The sequence below is a fragment of the Salvelinus alpinus genome, chromosome 5, assembly GCF_045679555.1.
Source record: "Salvelinus alpinus chromosome 5, SLU_Salpinus.1, whole genome shotgun sequence".
Lineage (NCBI taxonomy): Eukaryota > Metazoa > Chordata > Actinopteri > Salmoniformes > Salmonidae > Salvelinus > Salvelinus alpinus.
This window is the reverse complement of record NC_092090.1, coordinates 72,607,946-72,628,291: the sequence shown is the minus strand read 5'-3', so window position 1 is coordinate 72,628,291 and position 20,346 is coordinate 72,607,946. Positions and strand designations below refer to the sequence as shown.

At 41.8% G+C, this 20,346-nt stretch overlaps 2 protein-coding genes across 2 annotated transcripts; one reads left to right on the top strand and one right to left on the bottom strand.

Annotated features, from left to right (window-relative positions):
• The first annotated feature begins 618 nt into the window (after window positions 1–618).
• Window positions 619–7,349, top strand: LOC139576728 (eukaryotic translation initiation factor 4E-binding protein 2-like). The gene is made up of 3 exons (XM_071403112.1): window positions 619–1,085; window positions 6,289–6,480; window positions 6,786–7,349. Exons 1-3 carry the CDS (start codon window positions 950–952, stop codon window positions 6,815–6,817), a joined length of 360 nt encoding a protein of 119 aa, XP_071259213.1. The 5' UTR covers window positions 619–949; the 3' UTR covers window positions 6,818–7,349.
• Window positions 7,350–10,100: 2,751 nt separating this feature from the next.
• LOC139576727 (nodal homolog 2-A-like) lies at window positions 10,101–12,657 on the bottom strand. Its single transcript, XM_071403110.1, has 3 exons — window positions 12,314–12,657; window positions 10,875–11,698; window positions 10,101–10,764 (listed from the first exon to the last, which is right to left on the bottom strand). The coding sequence occupies exons 1-3, from the start codon at window positions 12,564–12,566 to the stop codon at window positions 10,612–10,614; spliced, it is 1,230 nt and encodes a 409-aa protein (XP_071259211.1). The 5' UTR covers window positions 12,567–12,657; the 3' UTR covers window positions 10,101–10,611.
• Window positions 12,658–20,346: the final 7,689 nt, after the last annotated feature.

The following is a 20,346-nucleotide window of genomic DNA, read 5'->3' as shown; positions in this document are numbered from 1 at the left end:
ATAATCAGGAGTAAATGTCAGTTGGCTTTTCATAGCCGATCACAAGCACTTAGAAGTGGGGATGTTGTCGTTTCAATGAGCAAGGCGTAGGCAAAAGGCCTGATATGGACAGTGATGGTGCAGAGATGGCAGGAGCAGTGGAATAGAGAAACTAAGGGCAGGCATTTATTTAGTACAGAGGAAGGTTGGAGAGGGGAGGATGGCAGGAAGGGACAGAAGAGGAGGCTATTTTTACAACATTAAGGGTGGGACACAGCCAGTTGAATAAGTACTTCAATTTGATTGGAAAGCATCCAACAGGAAAGTGTGATTATTGCCAGGAAACAGAGACCGTGGAGCATGTATTGCTGCAGTGTGGGCAGTATCAGAGGGAAAGAGAGGCTGAGATCTAGTATGCGGGAGAAGGGGATACAGGAAATTAGTTTAAAGAGTATATTGAGTAGAACCTAGAACGTCATTAGATATAGTCTCAAATATTTTGGATTTAGTTTCTCTTTGTCCCTGGCCCACACTCCAGTACAGTAAGTGGCGGTAATGCACCATAATGTTGGATGCCAACCGCCGATAAACCCCACCGACGAAGAAATAGCAACACCATCCACCAGTAGGGGGAGACGTAATGTCAATTCTCTGCTTAGAGCAGCTCTTTCCTGTCTGGTTTTTGAGTGCGTGTTGAGTGGAAGAACGTGTGCTGCTAAGGTCCTACAGAACCTGGTCTGTCGGTCTGCGTGTGGGAATGTGTGATTAGTTTAGATATACAACATTATTTGCACTTATGACAAAATAAAGTATTTGTTTTTATTTAGGAATTAGCTTGCTAACGACCCAAAGCAAATAATTGAGGAAGCAGCAACAGGGCACGTTGTTTGTTTTGTTGTTTTTCAGGTCCAAGATATTTAGCTAAGTTGTCCAATTTGTAGTTATTAGCAAACGCCCCTGTGTTTTGAAGATGTCTACGGGCTGTCAGAAGACCACTACTAGCAAGGCCATTCCGACCAGGCGGGTGACCATAAACGACGCCTCGCACATGCCCAACGACTACTCCACTACTCCCGGGGGAACTCTGTTCAGCACAACACCTGGAGGTAGCTAGCTATAGCTAGTAGCTAGCCTTTATAGGACTAGTTATATGTCTATGTTATAGCTATGTAATATGTAAAAGCATAACTGTTTATGACGTGGTTATAGCTAACTCAACGGGATATGATTCGATTGTTAGCCTGATTACCATGCGCTCGAGCTGTGCAGGTACCCATAACACAAATCTCGATAGGGTTATCAAACCTCTAGACAAAGGACACCTGTCTAGCAATCAAACAAATGTATTTAGCAAAAATATTTGTGGTGCAATGTTGTAAACTGACAAAGGCTTTAGCCAGCGATATGCTCATGCCTCATTGCATTGCATACAGTGACTGTTGTTTTTGTTTCAGCTGGCAAGTGCCATTATTTGCATCATCAGCTTGTTAGCTCGTTAGCTTAGCTTTTCGTGCACCACCACGGTCCTCATACCTATGTTTCACTGTGGTTTCAGAGTCCAGCAATAAGACATAGCTAAGGCACTAATATTTGTGTGAAATCAACCTACTATGTGTATTGAACATTTATATTGCAGTGTACCTATGCATTGTAGATCCGTGAACTGGGGTGTCACTCTACTCAGTGACACACACAAAACATAACTATGTAGACTGGTGAGTGAGCTAATGTGGCTCATTTCACAGTGGGATCAGAGTCCTGCAATAAGAACTATCTAAGACGCTAATATTTGTGTTAACTACACAATTGTGTCACTGAGTAGGCTAATACCCCATTTCATGGATCCACAATCCATACATAAGGCTGTACAGTGCAATAGGGTTGTCAATACGCACAATAGGCTGGATAGTGACAGTTCCACAGTAAGAGTAATGACACTAATATTAGTGTAAACTCTTCACAATTGTGTTCTATGGGTGTCACTGAGTAGACTGGTACCCCATTTCATGTAGTCACAATCCATAGGTAAGGCTGTTCATCTATAGGTAAAGCTTTGTAAATGCAGGTGTCTTGTGTTTTTTGACAGGCTTATGTAACATTTCTTACATTCAACTTTTTCATGTTCTTTTCATAGGAGGCACTTGGATCTGTGCAACATTAGTCCTTTCAATATGGTGTGAAACAGCGTTGCAGTACATGAGTCCATGACTCGAGTTCCGATTTTAAAGACTTGTGACTCGATTTGGACTCGCCTTCCTATGACTTGTATTTGCACTTGGACTGGATAGGCTACTATGATAAGCAGAAAATTAGCAGCACTGGGTGCGCAGAGCAGCGATAGTTCTGTTTTCTAGCAGTAGGGTGGACACAGCCTACATCAGCTTGTGAGCAAGCGATGAGTGTGGGCAGGCTCTGCCTCCGATCATAGTCTACGCATCACGCAAGCGACTCACTTGCTTCCTCATAACCACCAGTCAGTCAACCTCTTACTATTTAGCTTTTCCTCGTTAAAGGCAAACTGCTTTATGAAATTGAAAACACTAGTATTGAGTTTAAGAGTAAAACAACAGTGTAGCTATGTGTCTCTCTCCCCTTGAGTATTGAAAAGTAGTCTGTCTACCCTCCCACTTTCCCCCCTGCATCCCATAGCCAGGTTCAGACAAGTCTCCCTTTACTTTTCACTCTGCAATAAATAACTACACAAATATCAGTCAGTGATTACAAAAGAGTAGCTGAGAGCCTGTTACAATTATTGCAAATAATAATCTGGTCAGGTGCAATAGCCAATTCATTCTAACGACCATTCATCCCTTCAAAACATCATTACTGATTTGACATAACTATTGAACATTTAATTATGTGTATGAAGGACTTATTTGTTTTATAGGCTATTGCAGGCTATTATGACCATTTGGCAACAGGAGGAAAGTATTTGCGATACTTAATTTCTCACATGAAAATTTTCCCGGCAGCCCCGCACTTCTACTAAATCTGAGGCAAATCTATAGAGGCACAAATCTAGTAGCAACAGACAAGCTTCGAGTCAGCAAGCCAGAAATACGAGCAAACAAAAAAACATCAGTAACCAAAATATCAAATATGTTTAATGAACCCCCTAATCATCACTCAGACTTGAGCACTTGGACCAGGACTTCAGCCATAGGGACTCGTGACTCGAGCAAAGGGGCCTTGGGACTCGTGGTTTGACTACAACACTGCTAGACACATTGCAAAGTTAAAGAACCGGACATTATCTGCAGTGTTTAAGTATCTGACATTTTAAAAACATCTCCAGAAAACATACTTGTTTGTATGCCCTTTTCAATTTAATTATAAATATGTAGGCTAGGACACTTTTCTTATTTAACTAGGCAGGTCAGTTAAGAACAAATTCTTATTTACAATGATGGCCTATGGAACAGTGGGTTAACTGCCTTGTTCAGGGGCAGAACGACAGATTTTTATCTTGTCAGCTCGGGGATTTGATCTAGCAACCTTTCGGTTACTGGCCCAATGCTCTAACCACTAGGCTAACTGGCTACCTGCCTCCCTACTTGTTGCTTGTCTTGATTGTCGTGATGTGTTTAAAGCATTTCCACACGAGGCCTTTCACTTCCTCCCTCTTCACATGGTCACAGCTAAGGCGTTGGTTCAACACTGATTCAGAGATGATTAACGCACTAGCAGAACCTGCCAGATCATGTTGGAGTTTCTTATCTTTCAGCAGCTGCCATTGAACCCTCTGTCACAAGAGACACCATTAACAAATGTGACATACAATTTGAAATGCATAATTTACATAACTTTCAATGCATTTATAATTTGAAATGCATTGAATGTCATGTAAAATATGCAATTAAAAGCAAGATATGATGGATAACATTGCTTTCCTACTCTGCCTAGGCTTAATTTCCTGAGTATATGTGTGTGTTGATATGGTGGTGAGCTGGTGTGTGCGTCCCAAATTGCACCTATACCCTACATAGTGCACTACTTTTGGTCAAAAGTAGTGCACCATATAGAGAATATGGTGCCATTTAGGACGCACCCGCCATCCAGTTTACCTCTAATATCAATCCAATGTTAAGAGGGGTAATGCACTGAGGGATCCCACAGATGACTCCTCTGCCTTTTTGCTGAGGCTTTTCCTTTTGGACAACTTATCATGTGGGAAATTCTGGCACAGAAAGCAGCTGGCCGAAATAGCTTGCATTGAACCACCATTTTGTGAGCAGATATCAGTGACTTTACTCTGTGGGCAGATTGGCACAGAGGACAGTACAAACAGAACAGTTTTTGCACATATCTGTGTCAAGGATTCGTGCAATCATGTTGATGCCATTAGTTTTATTTCGTGTTAATATAAAGGTTCATTTGTTGTAGGCTATCGGTTGAGTTTGTTGATGTAGATTATGGCATTATCTGGGATATCTGGCATCGCTCTCGGTTTGATTAACCATCAGATTAAACTATACACATGCATAGCAAATAATTAGGGCGGTATGTTGATTTATGTACATGGAGGTTGTTGTAAGGAAAAGCACTTTACAAATGTAATTTATTATTTATCCTGAACAAAAATATAAACGCAAAAAAAAATGTGTTCGATATGCACAAAAAGCTTATTTCTCACAAATTTGGTGCACAAATGTATTTAGATTCCTGTTGGAGAGCATTTCTCCTTTGCCAAGATAATCCATCCACCTGACAGGTGTGGCATATCAAGGAGCTGATTAACCTCTCTGCGCTACGGATCCCTTTAGCGGGATCATTTTCCTAAACAACCGTTGAATTGCAGGGCGCAAAATATTACTAAAAATATTTATAATCATGCAATCACAAGTGAAATATACCAAAACACAGTTTAGCTTGTTGTTAATCCACCTATCGTGTCAGATTTTGAAAATATGCTTTACAGCGAAAGCAATCCAAGCTTTTGTGAGTGTATCAATCAATGCTAGAACAGCTAGCCCCAAATTAGCATGGTCACGAAAGTCAGAAAAGCAATAAAATGAATCGCTTACCTTTGATAATCTTCGGATGTTTGCACTCACGAGACTCCCAGTTACACAATAAATGTTATTTTTGTTCGATAAATATTACTTTTATAACAAAAAAACGCCATTTGGGTTGCGCGTTATGTTCAGAAAACTACAGCCTCGTTCCGTTCAACGAAAATTCCAAAAAGTATCCGTAATGTTCGTAGAAACATGTCAAATGTTTTTTATAATCAATCCTCAGGTTGTTTTTAACATACATAATCGATAATATTTCAAACGGACCGTAACCTATTCAATAAAAGAGAGAAAGAAAATGGAGAGCTACCCCTCTCGCGCGCAGGAACTAATCAAAGGACACCTGACTAGTTTTGAAAAATCTTGCTCATTTTTTCAAAATAAAAGCCTGAAACTATGTCTAAAGCCTGGTCACAGCCTGAGGAAGCCATTGGAAAAGGAATCTGGTTGATATTCCTTTAAATGGAAGAAAGACGGGAAATGAAACACAGATAAAAAAAACTTTAAAAAACTTCCGGGTTAGATTTCCTCAGGTTTTCGCCTGCAAAATCTGTTTTGTAATATTCACAGACAATATTTTGACAGTTTTGGAAACTTTGGAGTGTTTTCTATCCTAATCTGTAAATTATATGCATATTCTACGATCTGGACCTGAGAAATAGTCTGTTTACCTTGGGAACGTTATTTAAAAAAATATATATAAAAAAAAACTGACCCCTAGCGTCAAGAAGTTAAACAGCATGATCATTACACAGGTGCACCTTGTGCTAGGTACAATAAAAGGCCACTCTAAACGCCTGGCAGCCAACCCATGGCTGCACCCCTGCCCAGTCGTGTGAAATCCATAGATTAGGGCCTCATTAATTTATTTCAATTGACTGATTTCCTTATATGAACTGTAACTCAGTAAAATCTTAGAAATTGATGCATGTTGTGTTTATATTTTTGTTCAGTGTATGTATGTAGGGCTTTCACTTCACACAAACACCTCAGTGTTTCAGAACAACTGTTAGCTCACACGTGAGAAAGAGGCACTCTACCTAATCTCTCATGGACAGACTACGTAAAACAAATAAAGCATCTGACCAAATTATGCAAAATTTCAGGTATGGTTTAACCAAGATTGCACAACCTGCGGTGTATGTGGTTTAGCTGCAGGCTTTGAACCAAATCTGACTGCAGAACAGGATGAGTACTAGTCCTATATGGTGGGATTGTGCGCCAATGTACGATCTGTTCGATCCATTAAATTTACATGAACATCTCTCCATCATACACCCTCCTCTCCCCTCAGGTACAAGAATCATCTACGACCGGAAGTTCCTGCTGGAGTGCCGCAGTTCCCCGCTGGCCAGGACTCCACCGTGCTCTCTCCCCAACATTCCAGGGGTCACCAGCCCACCCTCCAAACACATCAACAATGTAAAGGCCCATAACAGTGAGCCACTGAACAACAACATCACTGCACCTGCTGACAAAAGCACTGGTAAGAACATGATCCTGTCAGGCAGGCCAACTATTTACTCTTATCTCAGGCATTGCAATGTGCCAAAAAAAGCTTCCCTGAAAACAGTCATACGAGATGTATTAGTTTTATGGAAAATATATAATGGTATTTAATAAGTGAAATAAGATCAAATGTTCAGATTGACTGGTACCTAATGGGGTTCAGGTCATTTTTAAGTTTCAATATTTACCCTTATGATAGTATTGCCCGCCAGGCTACAAATATTTAAGGTAAGTAGGAAATAAATAAATTAACACGTGTGTGTGTGTGTGTGTTTTGTGAAGGGGACGATGCACAGTTTGAAATGGACATCTAACTGTTGGTGGAATGAGCATTCAAGAGGGATGTGAAACAACTTCACTTACTACCATGATGCTGAAGAAGAGGCCCAATCAATCCCCCACCCAGACTTGCTACAATATTGTCACCTTCTGTGTTTACAGATGAGTCCATTAGTTGCAGTTTGTTAACTTTAAATATCAGTTGTATTGTTACTGTAAAATAACTCAAAGGTGGTTCAGGCGTGTGAATGAAGTGTTACCCTCTTGACTCACCTCTGGGGCCTTTCTCTTGTGGAGCCAGCAGCAACACTGAAAAAGACTGCTCCAGAGGAGTGGAGTGGAGGTAAAGATTCAATTTCTTTCATTCTTTAAAATTATTTTGCCACTCAAATCAATCTTATCATGGGTTATCCACACTTCACTGCCTTCAAAATACTATTAATTTTTGCATATAAAAAGATTGTCATACAAAGGAATGTAACAAAAATTAAATATAGAGAAATTTGAGACAAAAAACAACATTTTCACATGGTTTGTAAGAAGAATCAATAAAGAAAGTAAAACATATTTGGTAGTAGACTTGTTTCCTAAAAAGTAACCAGTGCACAAAGGAAGTTGGATAGAATGAGTAGGCTATGTGTATTCCAGGATCAAAGGATTGCTTCTGTCAAACCCTTGAGCACTTTCGGTTATCTGGCAAGTGTCATTAGTCTCGTGGTAAATGGGTTGACCGACTGCAATACATGTTCCTTTCGGGAAAAACACTTTGTATCTGACAGAAAACAAACTAATGACCCAAGAAATGGTTATTCCACCAGTAATATAGCAGTAATATAGCAGGGGCAGCAGGTGGCCTAGTGGTTAGAGCATTGGACTAGTAACTGAAAGGCTGCAAGATTGACTCCCCGAGCTGACAAGGTAAAAATCTGTCGTTCTGCCCCTGAACAAGGTAGTTAACCCACTGTTCCTAGGCCGTCATTGAAAATAAGAATTTGTTCTTAACTGACTTGCCTAGTAAAATACAAATAAATAAAAAGACAGTTTTTTTTTTTATTACAGTTTTTTAAAGTAATCATTAAACACTTAGGCCTACTGTTCTTGAGTTCACATAGGATGACATTTCATTATTATGAGTTAACAATTTAGCCTATCTGGTCCTGAAACGTTTCATTAGACATGTACATGAAGCCATCAGCCAATTTATACCTAATTGATGTTACCTTTTTTTTTTTTTGCTCGAAATCAAAATGCACTGGTTGAACTTGATGTTTGCTGTTCACATCCATCAAAGGCTATCAGCGCTGCAGCTACAAATCCACTGGCACGCTCCCGTTCTTCTGTGAAGGAAAGCTGTACATTTCCAGCATCTGTAGTGTGGCAGGAGTGACCTAAGTGGAATTCATCAGGAAGTTCCCTCCTGCAACTGATAACATTCCAGAACCAGCAGCCTGAAAAGCGGTAATCATTACACACCATGATGTCCTTCCTCTCATCAAAGAGCTACACTGTCTGTCTGTACTCTGCACATAAGCAGAGGTATATATGATGCATATTGGCTCTAAATGAAATAACTTGAATTGTGATTATAAAAAATAAAAAAATTGGTTCCAGTCTTTTTTTAAACATACATGAGATGCTTTTATAATTTTTTTTATTTAAAGATAATTCAATTTAAAAAAAGGTTCTTCCATCTTCGGATCAATCCCAATGTAAATTTCAACCAAATCTTGTACCTTAGTGAGTAACATACATATGCGACTGTGATATCACCTGGCTGTGAGTTGCTGTCCAACTAGTTAATGTGGCATTAAAGCAGGTATCAGGTCCAGTCAGATCAGAGCAGACATTTCCTAAATTGTCAAGTCTAGCACTTCATTCTTCCCATCCACTGTAGGGTTGACAGTTTCCCTACTTGCCAAGCAGGAACCAAGGTTTGTTCCTCCCTCAGAATTCAATAGCACACAACATCATATGCACACTGTCACACTCAATCTTTTCTCTTTGTAAATCTGCACCAATAAAAATAAGGCTGCTATCCATCCGCCATTGCAAAAGAACATTTAGGTTACATCAACATCAATGTAATTAATGGTCACAAATTGGCTCTAATCCCGATGTAGAATCAATATTAGCCCACCCATTAACCCACTCGAATCCAGGCTGCATCACATCCGGCCGTGATTGGGAGTCCCATAAGGCGGCACACAATTGGCCCAGCGTCGTCTGGGTTTGGCCGGGGTAGGCTGTCATTGTAAATAAGAATTTGTTCTTAACTGACTTGCCTAGTTGAATTAAATAAAACTAGACTGAATAATGAGCTGACCACCAGGATGCTGTGGGTGTGGTGGGCAACAGAAGAGGGTTATTCATGAGGGTTTAGTCTGTGTGAGAATCAACACGTGCTAGAGAATCTGTGACACCTGGCTCCTTGCCACTGTCCTGAAGCTGCTTCACTAGTGGGAAACCCACTGAGCCTTTTCCCCACACCTTAGTGTATGAACAAACACAGTCAAGGGTCCAACCCCAGGCCCTATAATGACTCCTGCCACAGTAGGACCCAATGAACAACATGACAGACTTCTGCACCCCAACAGATCAGCCGGTTTAAATGGCTATACTATTTGTCAGCATGGCTTGTCACAGAGGCAAGAGTGATTATTAATCTGCATTAGTTCATCTTTAGTTAATAAGGCATTGATGATAGCCTTGAATTGAGCTTTGACTGTCTGTGATCACACCGCTTTTAGTTTAGGCTGTACTTGCTTAAATAACATGAACAGCTTAGTTTTGTAATTCAACCTGCCTCTGAGTAGTTGGTACACAGGTTAAAATGGTGTGTGAGGGAAGTGTGTCATTCCTTTTGCTAAGAGAGAGACTAAGGATAGGTGTAATTTCAGGGCAGGGAAATGTGAAGGTGTTGATGGACCTTTTGCACTTTACCCCTCCTGCACACAGCTTCACTAACTCCACTCTGCTCTTGTTATGCGCGGGGCACTGACGACTTCCCATAATCTGAGCAGTAATACTATAAAATATATGTGGATTTGAGGTGAGGGTGGTAAAGCTGTTCACAAGTGACTGGTTCGAAAAGCCATAAACACACTTGTCTTGTTCAGTTCGTCATGGCTGCTTCAGAACAGATTAGGCTTGGACAGGGCTGTGCTAGCCTCATGTAGACTATTGGTTATGAGTCAATTACATCAAGAGTCAAAACAGTCAAAAGTTCAGGCGAAGATGATGCTGTAATGTCCTAGAGTTCGCTCACTTATTTAGAGGATTAAATCAATAAATGTCACTTCGATTAACGGAGTAAAATGCTTTAATATATTTATTTTTTCATTGTATGTACAAAAATATATATTGTAATAAAGGATGAATAAATGAGTGAAAATACAAAATAATCATAACAATTAAGGCACTATTTTGGCAGCATATTTCTTTCACTTCTTGAAAATTACAAAACACTGACAAACACAATATAAAACGTATAGCCTAAAAGTAACACCCAAAATGGATAGTCTTTCTGCTTAAAATATTCAAATAAATAACAGTACATCTTTATCATGCTGGTTCAAACCATGGACAAATCTTCTAATATGGAATGCTGTGGTTCCAGCTGAGATCATGACATAGGCCTAGATAGAATAAGATATAGTAAGGACCATAGCAAAGAAATTGATCTTCCTTGTGATAACGACCACAAACAATTTAAGGTAGATGGACACCAAACCTTCAAGAGTCATTCCATGGCGCACAATATATTCCAAGTGAAGCCTTTTAAATAAGTGTTTTCACAATAGTCTTTGTGGTTGCGGGCCCGATGTGGGTATCAGTGACAGCCACACTCCTCCACGATCATGTCCTCGTGATGCCGCAACACCACGTCTTCGTCCCCGTAGTACAGCATGGATAGCGGGCTGAGGCGCGTGGGCACGCAGGACGGACAACCCACGCGATCCGGATGGTACAGTCTCAACAGGCTCTGAAAAACACAAAAAGAAAATAAGCTTTACGAAAAGCTGCACTGAACATAAATGAATATTAGGAACTTAAACCAAATATAAAAAGTGTTGATTTATGTTTAGATCTTACTTGCATGTATGCGTGGTTGGTGGGACTGAAGGATTCATCCACCGGAGTAGGGCACTCGCCCTCGCAGCGGAAGGCGTTGTAGCGCTTTGGATACACAATCCACTCGTTCCAGCCGATCTGGTCGAAATCTACCCACATGTCAATCTTCCGACAGAGTGGGCGTTGGACGGCTTCAGCCGCTGACCCAGTAGCATTAGCTGCAAATCCACCGGCCATCCGCACTCTCTCCATTCGGTTTCTCTTGTGGCGTCGCCCTTGAGCTTCACGGCTGACTTGGTCCAAAATTGCGTATTTGGAGTGCTCCACAGTACGGATGAGAGTGGGTGCGCTCTCGCCATCTCGGGGCAGGTTGTGCTTGGAGAAGACAACCATCATAACCCGTTGGTCTGTCGGATGGTGAACCTTCCTTTTCCTGTGCATAAGATGCCCGATGTAGGCCATGTCAATTCCCTCTCCGTCGTCCGGTGCCCCACTCTCGTGTTCTTTCTCTATCACAAGGACTTTTGCTTCTTGGCTTTGCGTCACTGTGTCTCCCTGGTGCAGCCAATATTTGAGCAGAGCTGTCACATTGAACACGTTCCATTGAGACCTGGTGTCACTGGGCGATGCGCCAAAGCTGCCCAAGAGATGGCGCTCCTCGCTGCACAGTTCAGTGTCAGACTCGCAGTCCTGCTTTCGTGAGTGATAAATGTCTAATGTGACATGCTTGGAGGTGGAGAACGCTGGTAGTCTGATCCGAAGCTCTGACAGCTGGACGTCGTCACTCGCAGAGATGGAGGACATGTCGAAAGTGATGGTCCATTTCTCACCCTCTTGATGGCATCCTGGAAAAAACTAACAAAAGTCAGCAAACCAGTTGTATGCAGTCAGTGCGCAATCAACAAGACAAACTTTACGCAGACTTCACCATAAACTAGCCAAACCATTCAACAAAATGTCAAAGCGCTGGAGGGAGAGGGAAGACAGGACAGAGCAGGATGTGTATTCAACCGCCATTTGCACAGACGTCTGTAGGGCTAATACACACACCCGCTCACATAAAACAGAAAAACCCTTTAAAGCCGAATAAGCATTGTGACACTTCTGGGTTGTAAAGGAGGATCTGATAAACACAGATAAGACAGCCTGCAACCAAAGTGCCTGGCAGTGATGGAGAGGACACGCCTGAAGAGATCTGTGGACTGGTTCGGACGCTTGCTTGAACTACAGGTCAAATTACATCATCATATAAGACTACAATACACGCGCCAGTCTGTATTGGTCCAAAAAGTAGCAAGTTAAAGACATAATAGGCGTGGTAAATGCATAAAATAATGTTGGAAAGCCAATTGAAAATGGCAAACAAATGTAACAAAATAAGGATCCTCTGAGAATGTTGTCAATAGTGTTCAAGTTTTCATATGCCTAACACAATTCATTGAAATCAATACTTTACGTACCTTTTGCTATCAGACTGAGGACTGAATCAGAATCGTGTGGAGAGGGGCTGTTATCGGCTGCGGTCTTGATGGAGCGGTACAGCTGCATCATGTAGAAAGGGTACCTATGGGGATAGTACGATTTCAGATATCCTAAACTGGACTCGGGTGAGCTCTTGTAATGCCGGGAATGGTGCAACAGTTTCTCCGAACTGCCAAGCCTGAAAAAGCAGACGAGTAGCGCGCAAAAGACGAGCCGTGCCAAGCCTACCATTTTGACTGAAGCGGTGTATCCACTATAGCGTTAAGTCACCTTGAAAGTAAAGACAATAGGAAGATGGCAACAACTAGCCTCCTTCCTCTAGCTTCTCTTGGTTTGAAATGATGCCGTGAGCAGACAGAGATCCAGACAGGGCATTTACTGCCCTTTGATGACACCAGCCATCACAAACATCTCACAAACCCTCTGATCCCCAGTACACATCAGAGGACAACAAGACAGCATTTAGCCAAGGTCATTGTCTTTCGAAACTGTCAAGACATTTACAGGTAGGACTATAATCATTTTCTCATTTGTTAAGATCCCAACTGTTAGAACCCCTTTATCAAACTTTCAAAAACGGTGATATTACTTAAACATATATTTTTTATTAGGCCAGACAAGACAAGCACATTTTGAGATCAGATTAGGTTCTCTAATAGGCAAACATATTTTTTTAATTAACCAATTAGGTATACCATTGCTTGTTTTAAATATTAATGACTATTTTTGTGAATATTTCACTAACGTTTCCTGCATCATCCTGGCCTTTTTTTAATTTTTTAATTTTTTTAAATAAACAAAAATAAATAGAATAATGTCATCAACAACTCGCATGACCACATTTTCTTGACTATAGTAATACAGTCATTTATTGTCGGGTTTCTACCTATCAATATGAAATCCAACCCATTGAAGTGCTTCAATTAGATAGTATACAAAAATACCAAAGCCCTTTTATTGGAGATACTTTCCAAAGAGTCCGATCCATTGATCGTGGGACCGATGTCCACGTTTCAAAAGCAATATTTTGGATGTTGGTCGGCTGTGAAACTGAACCAATTTCAACTGCGTTAAAATAAAAACATTGGTATATGAAGCTTACAAGTGAAATTCCCCATATTCCCCATATTTTGGGACCCTATTTGATTTTTTTTATTCAATTCAGCCTGGTATGAGAACGGTAGCCCCTATCTGCAAAAGCAGGGCGTCTGCAGAAAGCTGAGTATCTTGGCTATTGATCGGTGCAGTCAAATCTTAGATATGACCTATTACCATATATGGGCATACGAATTTATAAGGGCAGGCCGAGCCGATGACCTAATTTCAAGATGCCTGCTACCTACTTTCCGGTTAGCGTTGTGAAGCATAAACGGAATAAACACGGAATACATTGATACACGCTGAAAGCCAGGGCACCACAGAGTTTGAGGATATCTTATTTGTCTGCCTGTGACCTACGGTTATTGATCACCAGTCCCGAGAGTCAAAATCTTTATTTTACACAATGTTTTCACCAAACATTTTACAAGGTAAGCTTAGATTTGGTCTGTGTTTGAGCTATAGATACAGTGCCTTCAGAAAGTATTCAGAGCCTTGACTTTTTCCACATTTTGTTACATTACAGCCTAAAATGTATTATATTATATTGTAACCTCATCAATCTACACACAATACCTCATAATGATAAAGCAAAAACAGTTTAATTTTTTTTGCCAATTTATTACACAAAAAAACGGAAATATCACATTTACATAAGTATTCAGACCCTTTACTCAGTACTTTGTTGAAGCACCTTTGGCAGCGATTAAAGTATTGAGTCTTCTTGGGTATGACACTACAAGCTTGTCACCTTTATTTGGAGAGTTTCTCCCATTCTTTTCTGCATATTCTCTCAAGCTCTGTCAGGTTGGATGGGGAGCGTTGCTGCACAGCTATTTTCAGGTCTCTCCAGAGATGTTCAAGTCCGGGCTCTAGCTGAATCACTCAAGGGCATTCAGAGACTTGTCCCGAAGCTACTCCTGCGCTGTCTTGGCTGTGTGCTTAGGGTCGTTGTCCTGTCGGAAGGTGAACCTTCGCCCCCAGTCTGAGGTCCTGAGCGCTCTGGAGCAGGTTTTCATCACGGATCTCTCTGTACTTTGCTCTGTTCATATTTGCCACGATCCTGACTAGTCTCACAGTCACAGGGGCTGAAAAATATCCCCACAGCATGATGCTGCCACCACCATGCTTCACGGTAGGGATGGTGCCAGGTTTTAATCCAGACGTGACGATTAGCATTCAGGCCAAAGAGTTCAATCTTGGTTTCATCAGACCAGAGAATCTTGTTTCTCATGGTCTGAGAGTCTCCAAGCGGGCTGTCATATGCCTTTTACTGAGGAGTGGCTTCTGTCTGGCCACTCTACCATAAAAGCCTGATTGGTGGAGTGCTGCAGAGATGGTTGTCCTTCTGGAAGATTCTCCCATCTCCACAAAGGAACTCTAGAGCTCTGTGAGAGTGACCATTAGGTTCTTTGTCACCTCCCTCACCAAAGCCCCTCCCCAATTGCTCAGTTTGGCCGGGCGGCCAACTCTAGGATGAGTCTTGGTGGTTCCAAACATCTTCCATTTAAGAATGATGGAGACCACTATGTTCTTGGGGACATACAATGCTGCAGACATTTTTTGGTACCCTTCCCCAGATCTGTGCCTTGACACAGTCCTGTCTCGGAGCTCTATGGACGATTCCTTTGACCTCATGGCTTGGTTTTTGCTCTGACATGCACTGTCAACTGTGGAACCTTATATAGACAGGTGTGCCTTTCCAAATCATGGCCAATCAATTGAATTTGAAAACCAAAAACATGAATGGCTAGCATACGATCATAGATACAATTTGGCTACATAAGCCTACAAAAATGTACAATATCAAAAATCACAAGAATGGCTTCAGATCAAAGGCTGTCACCCGCTTCCCTTGAAAAACAGTTTGCCCTACAGCCAATTCTGTCGAATCAAAAGAATTTTCCAAAAACAATCAGATTTCGAAAGAAATATGGCTGAGATGCAAAGAAAATTCAAGGAGAGGGGGTACAAAAAATGGTCAGATTAATATTGCCATTGAAAAAATTCAAAACAAACCTCGAGACATGATCTTTTTCAAGGACTGTCTCGCAAAAACAAGCATTCTTGCGTTCTAACGACGCGCTATTCAAAGTGCTCTGAACAAATTAAGGGAATCGTTTAAACATAAACATATTTTAAGCTCCGATGACAGTATCGGTAATGTGTTTTCCGACCCTCCCTTGATCGTAGAAATCTCAGTTCAATTGGTAAACTCTGATTTACCACCCCAAGTTATCCCTGCATAACGTCTATTTGCGCCCCTACTGGATGGAAACTACAAGTGTAATGGCTGTGCTCAATGCAATGGCACTTATACATGTAGATCCTTTAAACACCCCCAAACAGGGAAACAGATCTCAATCAAAGGTGTTATCACATGCTCCACTAAGGCAGTTATTTATCTTACAACTTGTCCTTGTGGTAAAAATTATGTGGGTAAAACAAAGCGGAAATTAAAAGTACGAATCTCGGAGCACCGTAGCACCATTAGGTGCAAAAACTCGACTTACCCAGTTGCGGCCCACTTTTTGGAAGCAAACCATTCGATTTCGTCTCTACGTTATATCGGCATCGAACATGTCACCCTCCCTAGGAGAGGGGGTGACCTCGACAATTTATTGTTAAAACGAGAGGCTGCCTGGATCTTTAATTTAAAGACTCTTGCTCCCTTCGGTGACAACGTAGACGTTGATTTGAAGCCATTCTTGTGATTCTTGTGATTTTGCTATTGTAAATGTTTGTATGCCTATGTAGCCAAATTGTATCCATGATCGTATGCTATCCATTCATGTTTTTAGTATGTTATTTTTATATCTGAGAGTTAACCAATGAAATCAGGCCACACCCGGCCATGATTACAGACACGTGTGTCCTTTGACACTATATAAACTAGTCACCCCGCAGTGTTTGTCATTATACCCTGATGAAGACAGCTTGTCTGTCAAAACGTTATAGGGAAATAGGGAAAAAATGTGCTAAGAAATCATTTACAAAAGGAATGCTAGGCTACCCATCATTAAATATATTGAGGCATATATTAGACGGTAGCCAAATAGCAAAATAAAACTAAATTGAATGAACATTAACTTTATTTCAATATCATTGAAATGTATAGGCCTATAACCTATGGAGTTGGTAGGCTATTTATCTTTTACTGGAGTGATTCCGGTAAAAAAATCCTTTGCTTGTTTGTAACAATTGCAAATGCATTGGCAACCTTGTATTTGTACTCAACTTCGTTGCGAAGTTATTGGTGGTCATGGAGAAGCAGATAAACACTGATTCTATGTTTAGTGGAGATCTTCTGTGTATAAAGTGACGCGGGAGGGGAAAAAAGCATCTAATGACGCACTTAGCTGTTCTACAAGTTGTCTGAGGCAGGAAGATTATGAGCGTTTTCAAGCTCAACGTTAATAACATTGGGTTACGGATGTAACCTTGGTTCTCTGAGAAGAGTAACGGGAACTCCTTCCTGCGATGTGATTGAGATGCTTCATACCAAAGATGTTTACAGTCACGCCACACCCTTACTGTAACTATCTTACCGGTCACTATAAAAGGCAGTGTGGTGTGACATATTGTCTATTCACTTGAACCCCACGGAGGTGGAGGAATGACATGAAAGCTTGGCTACCCATTACTCTACTAAGAGAACCAAGGTTACATCCGTAACCCAATGTTCTCTTTTGTTTTCGTATGGGTTGCCAAACAACATATTGGAGATGCTGTACCAAAGAGGTTGTGCGGACAACACAACTCACCATTTAACTTGGTCCAGATGAGTCCTTAGGACGCCCTTGTATCCACCACAGGATGCAACAGAATATAATTACCCAACAGGGTAACACAGAATTTCAACTGTGGTAAACATCGGTATACACAAGCAAGCTAAAAGCTAGAACTTACAAAATGAGGCTTCAATTGGGTGCAACAGCACCAAGAGTGGATGACCTCTGTATAGAACATCCATCTCACTGATAAGTAACTATGCACAAGGTTTACAGTACACTCACTTATCTGGGTTGAGAGAGTGTGCCGTGTCCAGAACTACAGGCCCCACTGATGGTGTGGACATAACATTGAGTCTGTAGTACCTCATGAAAGTCATGGGTGTTATCCAACTTGCAGAGTCCAGGGAGGCCCATGAAGTAGTCATACCTCTGGTGGAGTGTTCTACTACGCTATCTGGAGTTGGTCTACATGCTGCAGCGTATGATTTTGACACTGCATTGGTAATCCAATGTGCCAGTCTCTGCTTCGAGACGGCACCCTTTGGTGTTCTCCCCATAACACACACAAAGCTGTTTTGTTTGATGAACAGTTGTTGTTTCAGCAAGATAGGCACTCAATGCCCTAACTGGGCAAAGTGTATGCAAGTCACAACTCTCCTGTAAGGAGTGGGGAAGAGGGTGAAATGCCGCTATGATTAAGGTCTGATTAGCATGTTATAATGAAAGCACCTTAGGTAAGAATGCTGGATTTGGCCGAAGCACTGCTTTAGATCCATCTTCTGCTGGTCAGGCATGAAGGATGGGTAGAAAGTTCATGTAAAGGTAGTCTTGACTGAGAGATCACATAGCTCAAGTGAAGACAGGCTCAAGTGGTGATCGTAGGACTACATATAACTCCCATGAGGGTACTGAAGGAGCCTTGGGGGTCTGTAGCCTGCAGGCACCTTGCGTTCTTTGCTTGGGAGCTGAACATGCTCAAGCGTCTGCACAGGATATCAGCTCTTAAACTCACTGTCAGAAATTCTAACCAAGAGCATTGAAATCTCCACTTGCGCTTTGGGGCGGAGCCTCAGGATTCTCATCAGATGAGTCTGCCACACAGCTCAATGATCATTCCAAACGCTCTACGTCTAATGACGGGTCTCCCTCGTGATCCACCGCCCAATAAACACCATCGCTCACCTACTGCCAATGGCGTCCACATCCAAGATTGATTAATTCAGTTCTTCAAAGACCGATATCTATCCCGTTGTTCAAAGACTTTGTGCATGCAGTGATGCCAATTTAGCAATTTTGTTGCTAGATTTAGCAACTTTTCAGACTACCCTGGCAACTTTGTCAAACAGCACCTAGCAAAAAATGTAGCTACTTAAAAAAATTTTTTTGAACTTTTAGCAACTTTTGAAAAGTGACTCAAACGCTAAAATGCACGCATTTCCCCCTCTAAACGACACAAAAACGATTTTCTCTGTCACACACTCAGTCACAACACACGTGCCTGGCTGCAAAAGTGCACTGTGAGTGACGTCAGCAACAGGCGCCCAGCTCGTGCACAGGCAGCAGCAGGCCAGCAGCAATTTCAGCAAATTGCAAATCATTGTTGGCTGACTGCAGCAGTAGTACGGGTTCGACGAGCCAAACCCAATGAGTATAGTTGGTAACGAATGTTTGATCTTGAACAGAACTTACATCAGTCAACATGTCTCAATCAAAATTGTACAGCCAGAAGTACAGTAAAGAGTGGGAGTCTCTACCTGAACAAATGTCAAATCATATTTTTCACCGAGATGGCCAGTCAATTTGAGTAAAGTTATTGTTTATTCTATGTAATGATGCAGTTTTACGTTATCACGCAATGATATCACAACGTCATTTAGCAACTTTTAGCAACAAATCAACCTGCCTCTAGCAACTTACCCTGAAAATTAGTTGGCAACACTGTGTGCATGAGCTCCAATGCACTTAGAGCATGCCAAATGACAGAACCCCTGCCATGCCAAGCATACGCACTCGCTTGGCTACGGTTCATGGTGCAGAGGAGGTTGGTTTTGTATGAACAAATCATTTGCTTCGCTTGTTCTGCCTGCTTCTCTCTGTCACAGTTCAGACCAAGAGCTGCCTAACAAACAATACAGGGCATCTGATAGCTTCCTACACAGGACACAGGACAGCACTGCTTCAGCCGCTAGGCTTAGGAATTCAACCATGATACTGGCCTTCTATCAGAAGGAACTGCAGGAACGCCTTTCCGCAAACTATGATGCTGAGACCATGAAATAACTGTCTACAGTAACAGACCTGCTCATCCAATGCCTTCAGGGCAATGCTCAGATGGTTGGGAAATCTTTGGCAACACTGTGTGGTGCACGTGCCACCTATGGTTAGCGCAGTCCAAGCTCCCTGACAAAGAGAATGTTCCACTCCTAGGTGTACCCATATCACTTGGCCAGACATTTGGCCCAGCAGTGGCCCACCTCTTCCAAGTATCTAAGGAGGACAGAGAAGCACAGATGGAGCTTCAGCGCCTCATTCCAAGGCCTAGAACGCATCACCCAGCAAACCATTACTCCCATCCCAAGGCCCCAACTGGGATGTCAAGAAACGAGGCTCCAACTATCGCTGCACCTGCTCAGGAGTAGAGGAACAGAGAGTCTCAGCTGATCAGCTGGGACTGATTCTCTAGCACAACACCATTTCCTTGAGCACCACCTTTCCAGCAGGAAAAGGTCAATGGGTTTTGTCAACGACAAATGGGTTTTGTCAATGACCCCACACTTTCAGGTGTGTCTTGAATACAACAGCTCGCAACCCTGCTAAAAAGTAAACTGTGGGTTCAATTTAATCTATTTTCTGTTGCCAAAAAAGTGCGGAGGCCTCCGTCCGATCCTGGACCTAAGATGCCTGAGTTGTCATCTACCTTCAAAACGCTGACATTCAAAACAATCATTCAGTCAGTACAAACAGGCAATTGGTTCACCACAGGGGACCTGAAAGATGCATACTTTCATATCTCCATTCTACCAGCACACAGAAAATACCTGATATTCACCTTCAAAAAACATGTTTTAAAGTTTAGAGTGCATAAGCACAGCTAGCCCCCCCTTCAGGCCAGGGTCCTGAACTACATAGACGATGTGCAGGGTCACAAAGCCAAGCTTTGGCACACACATCCATGGCGT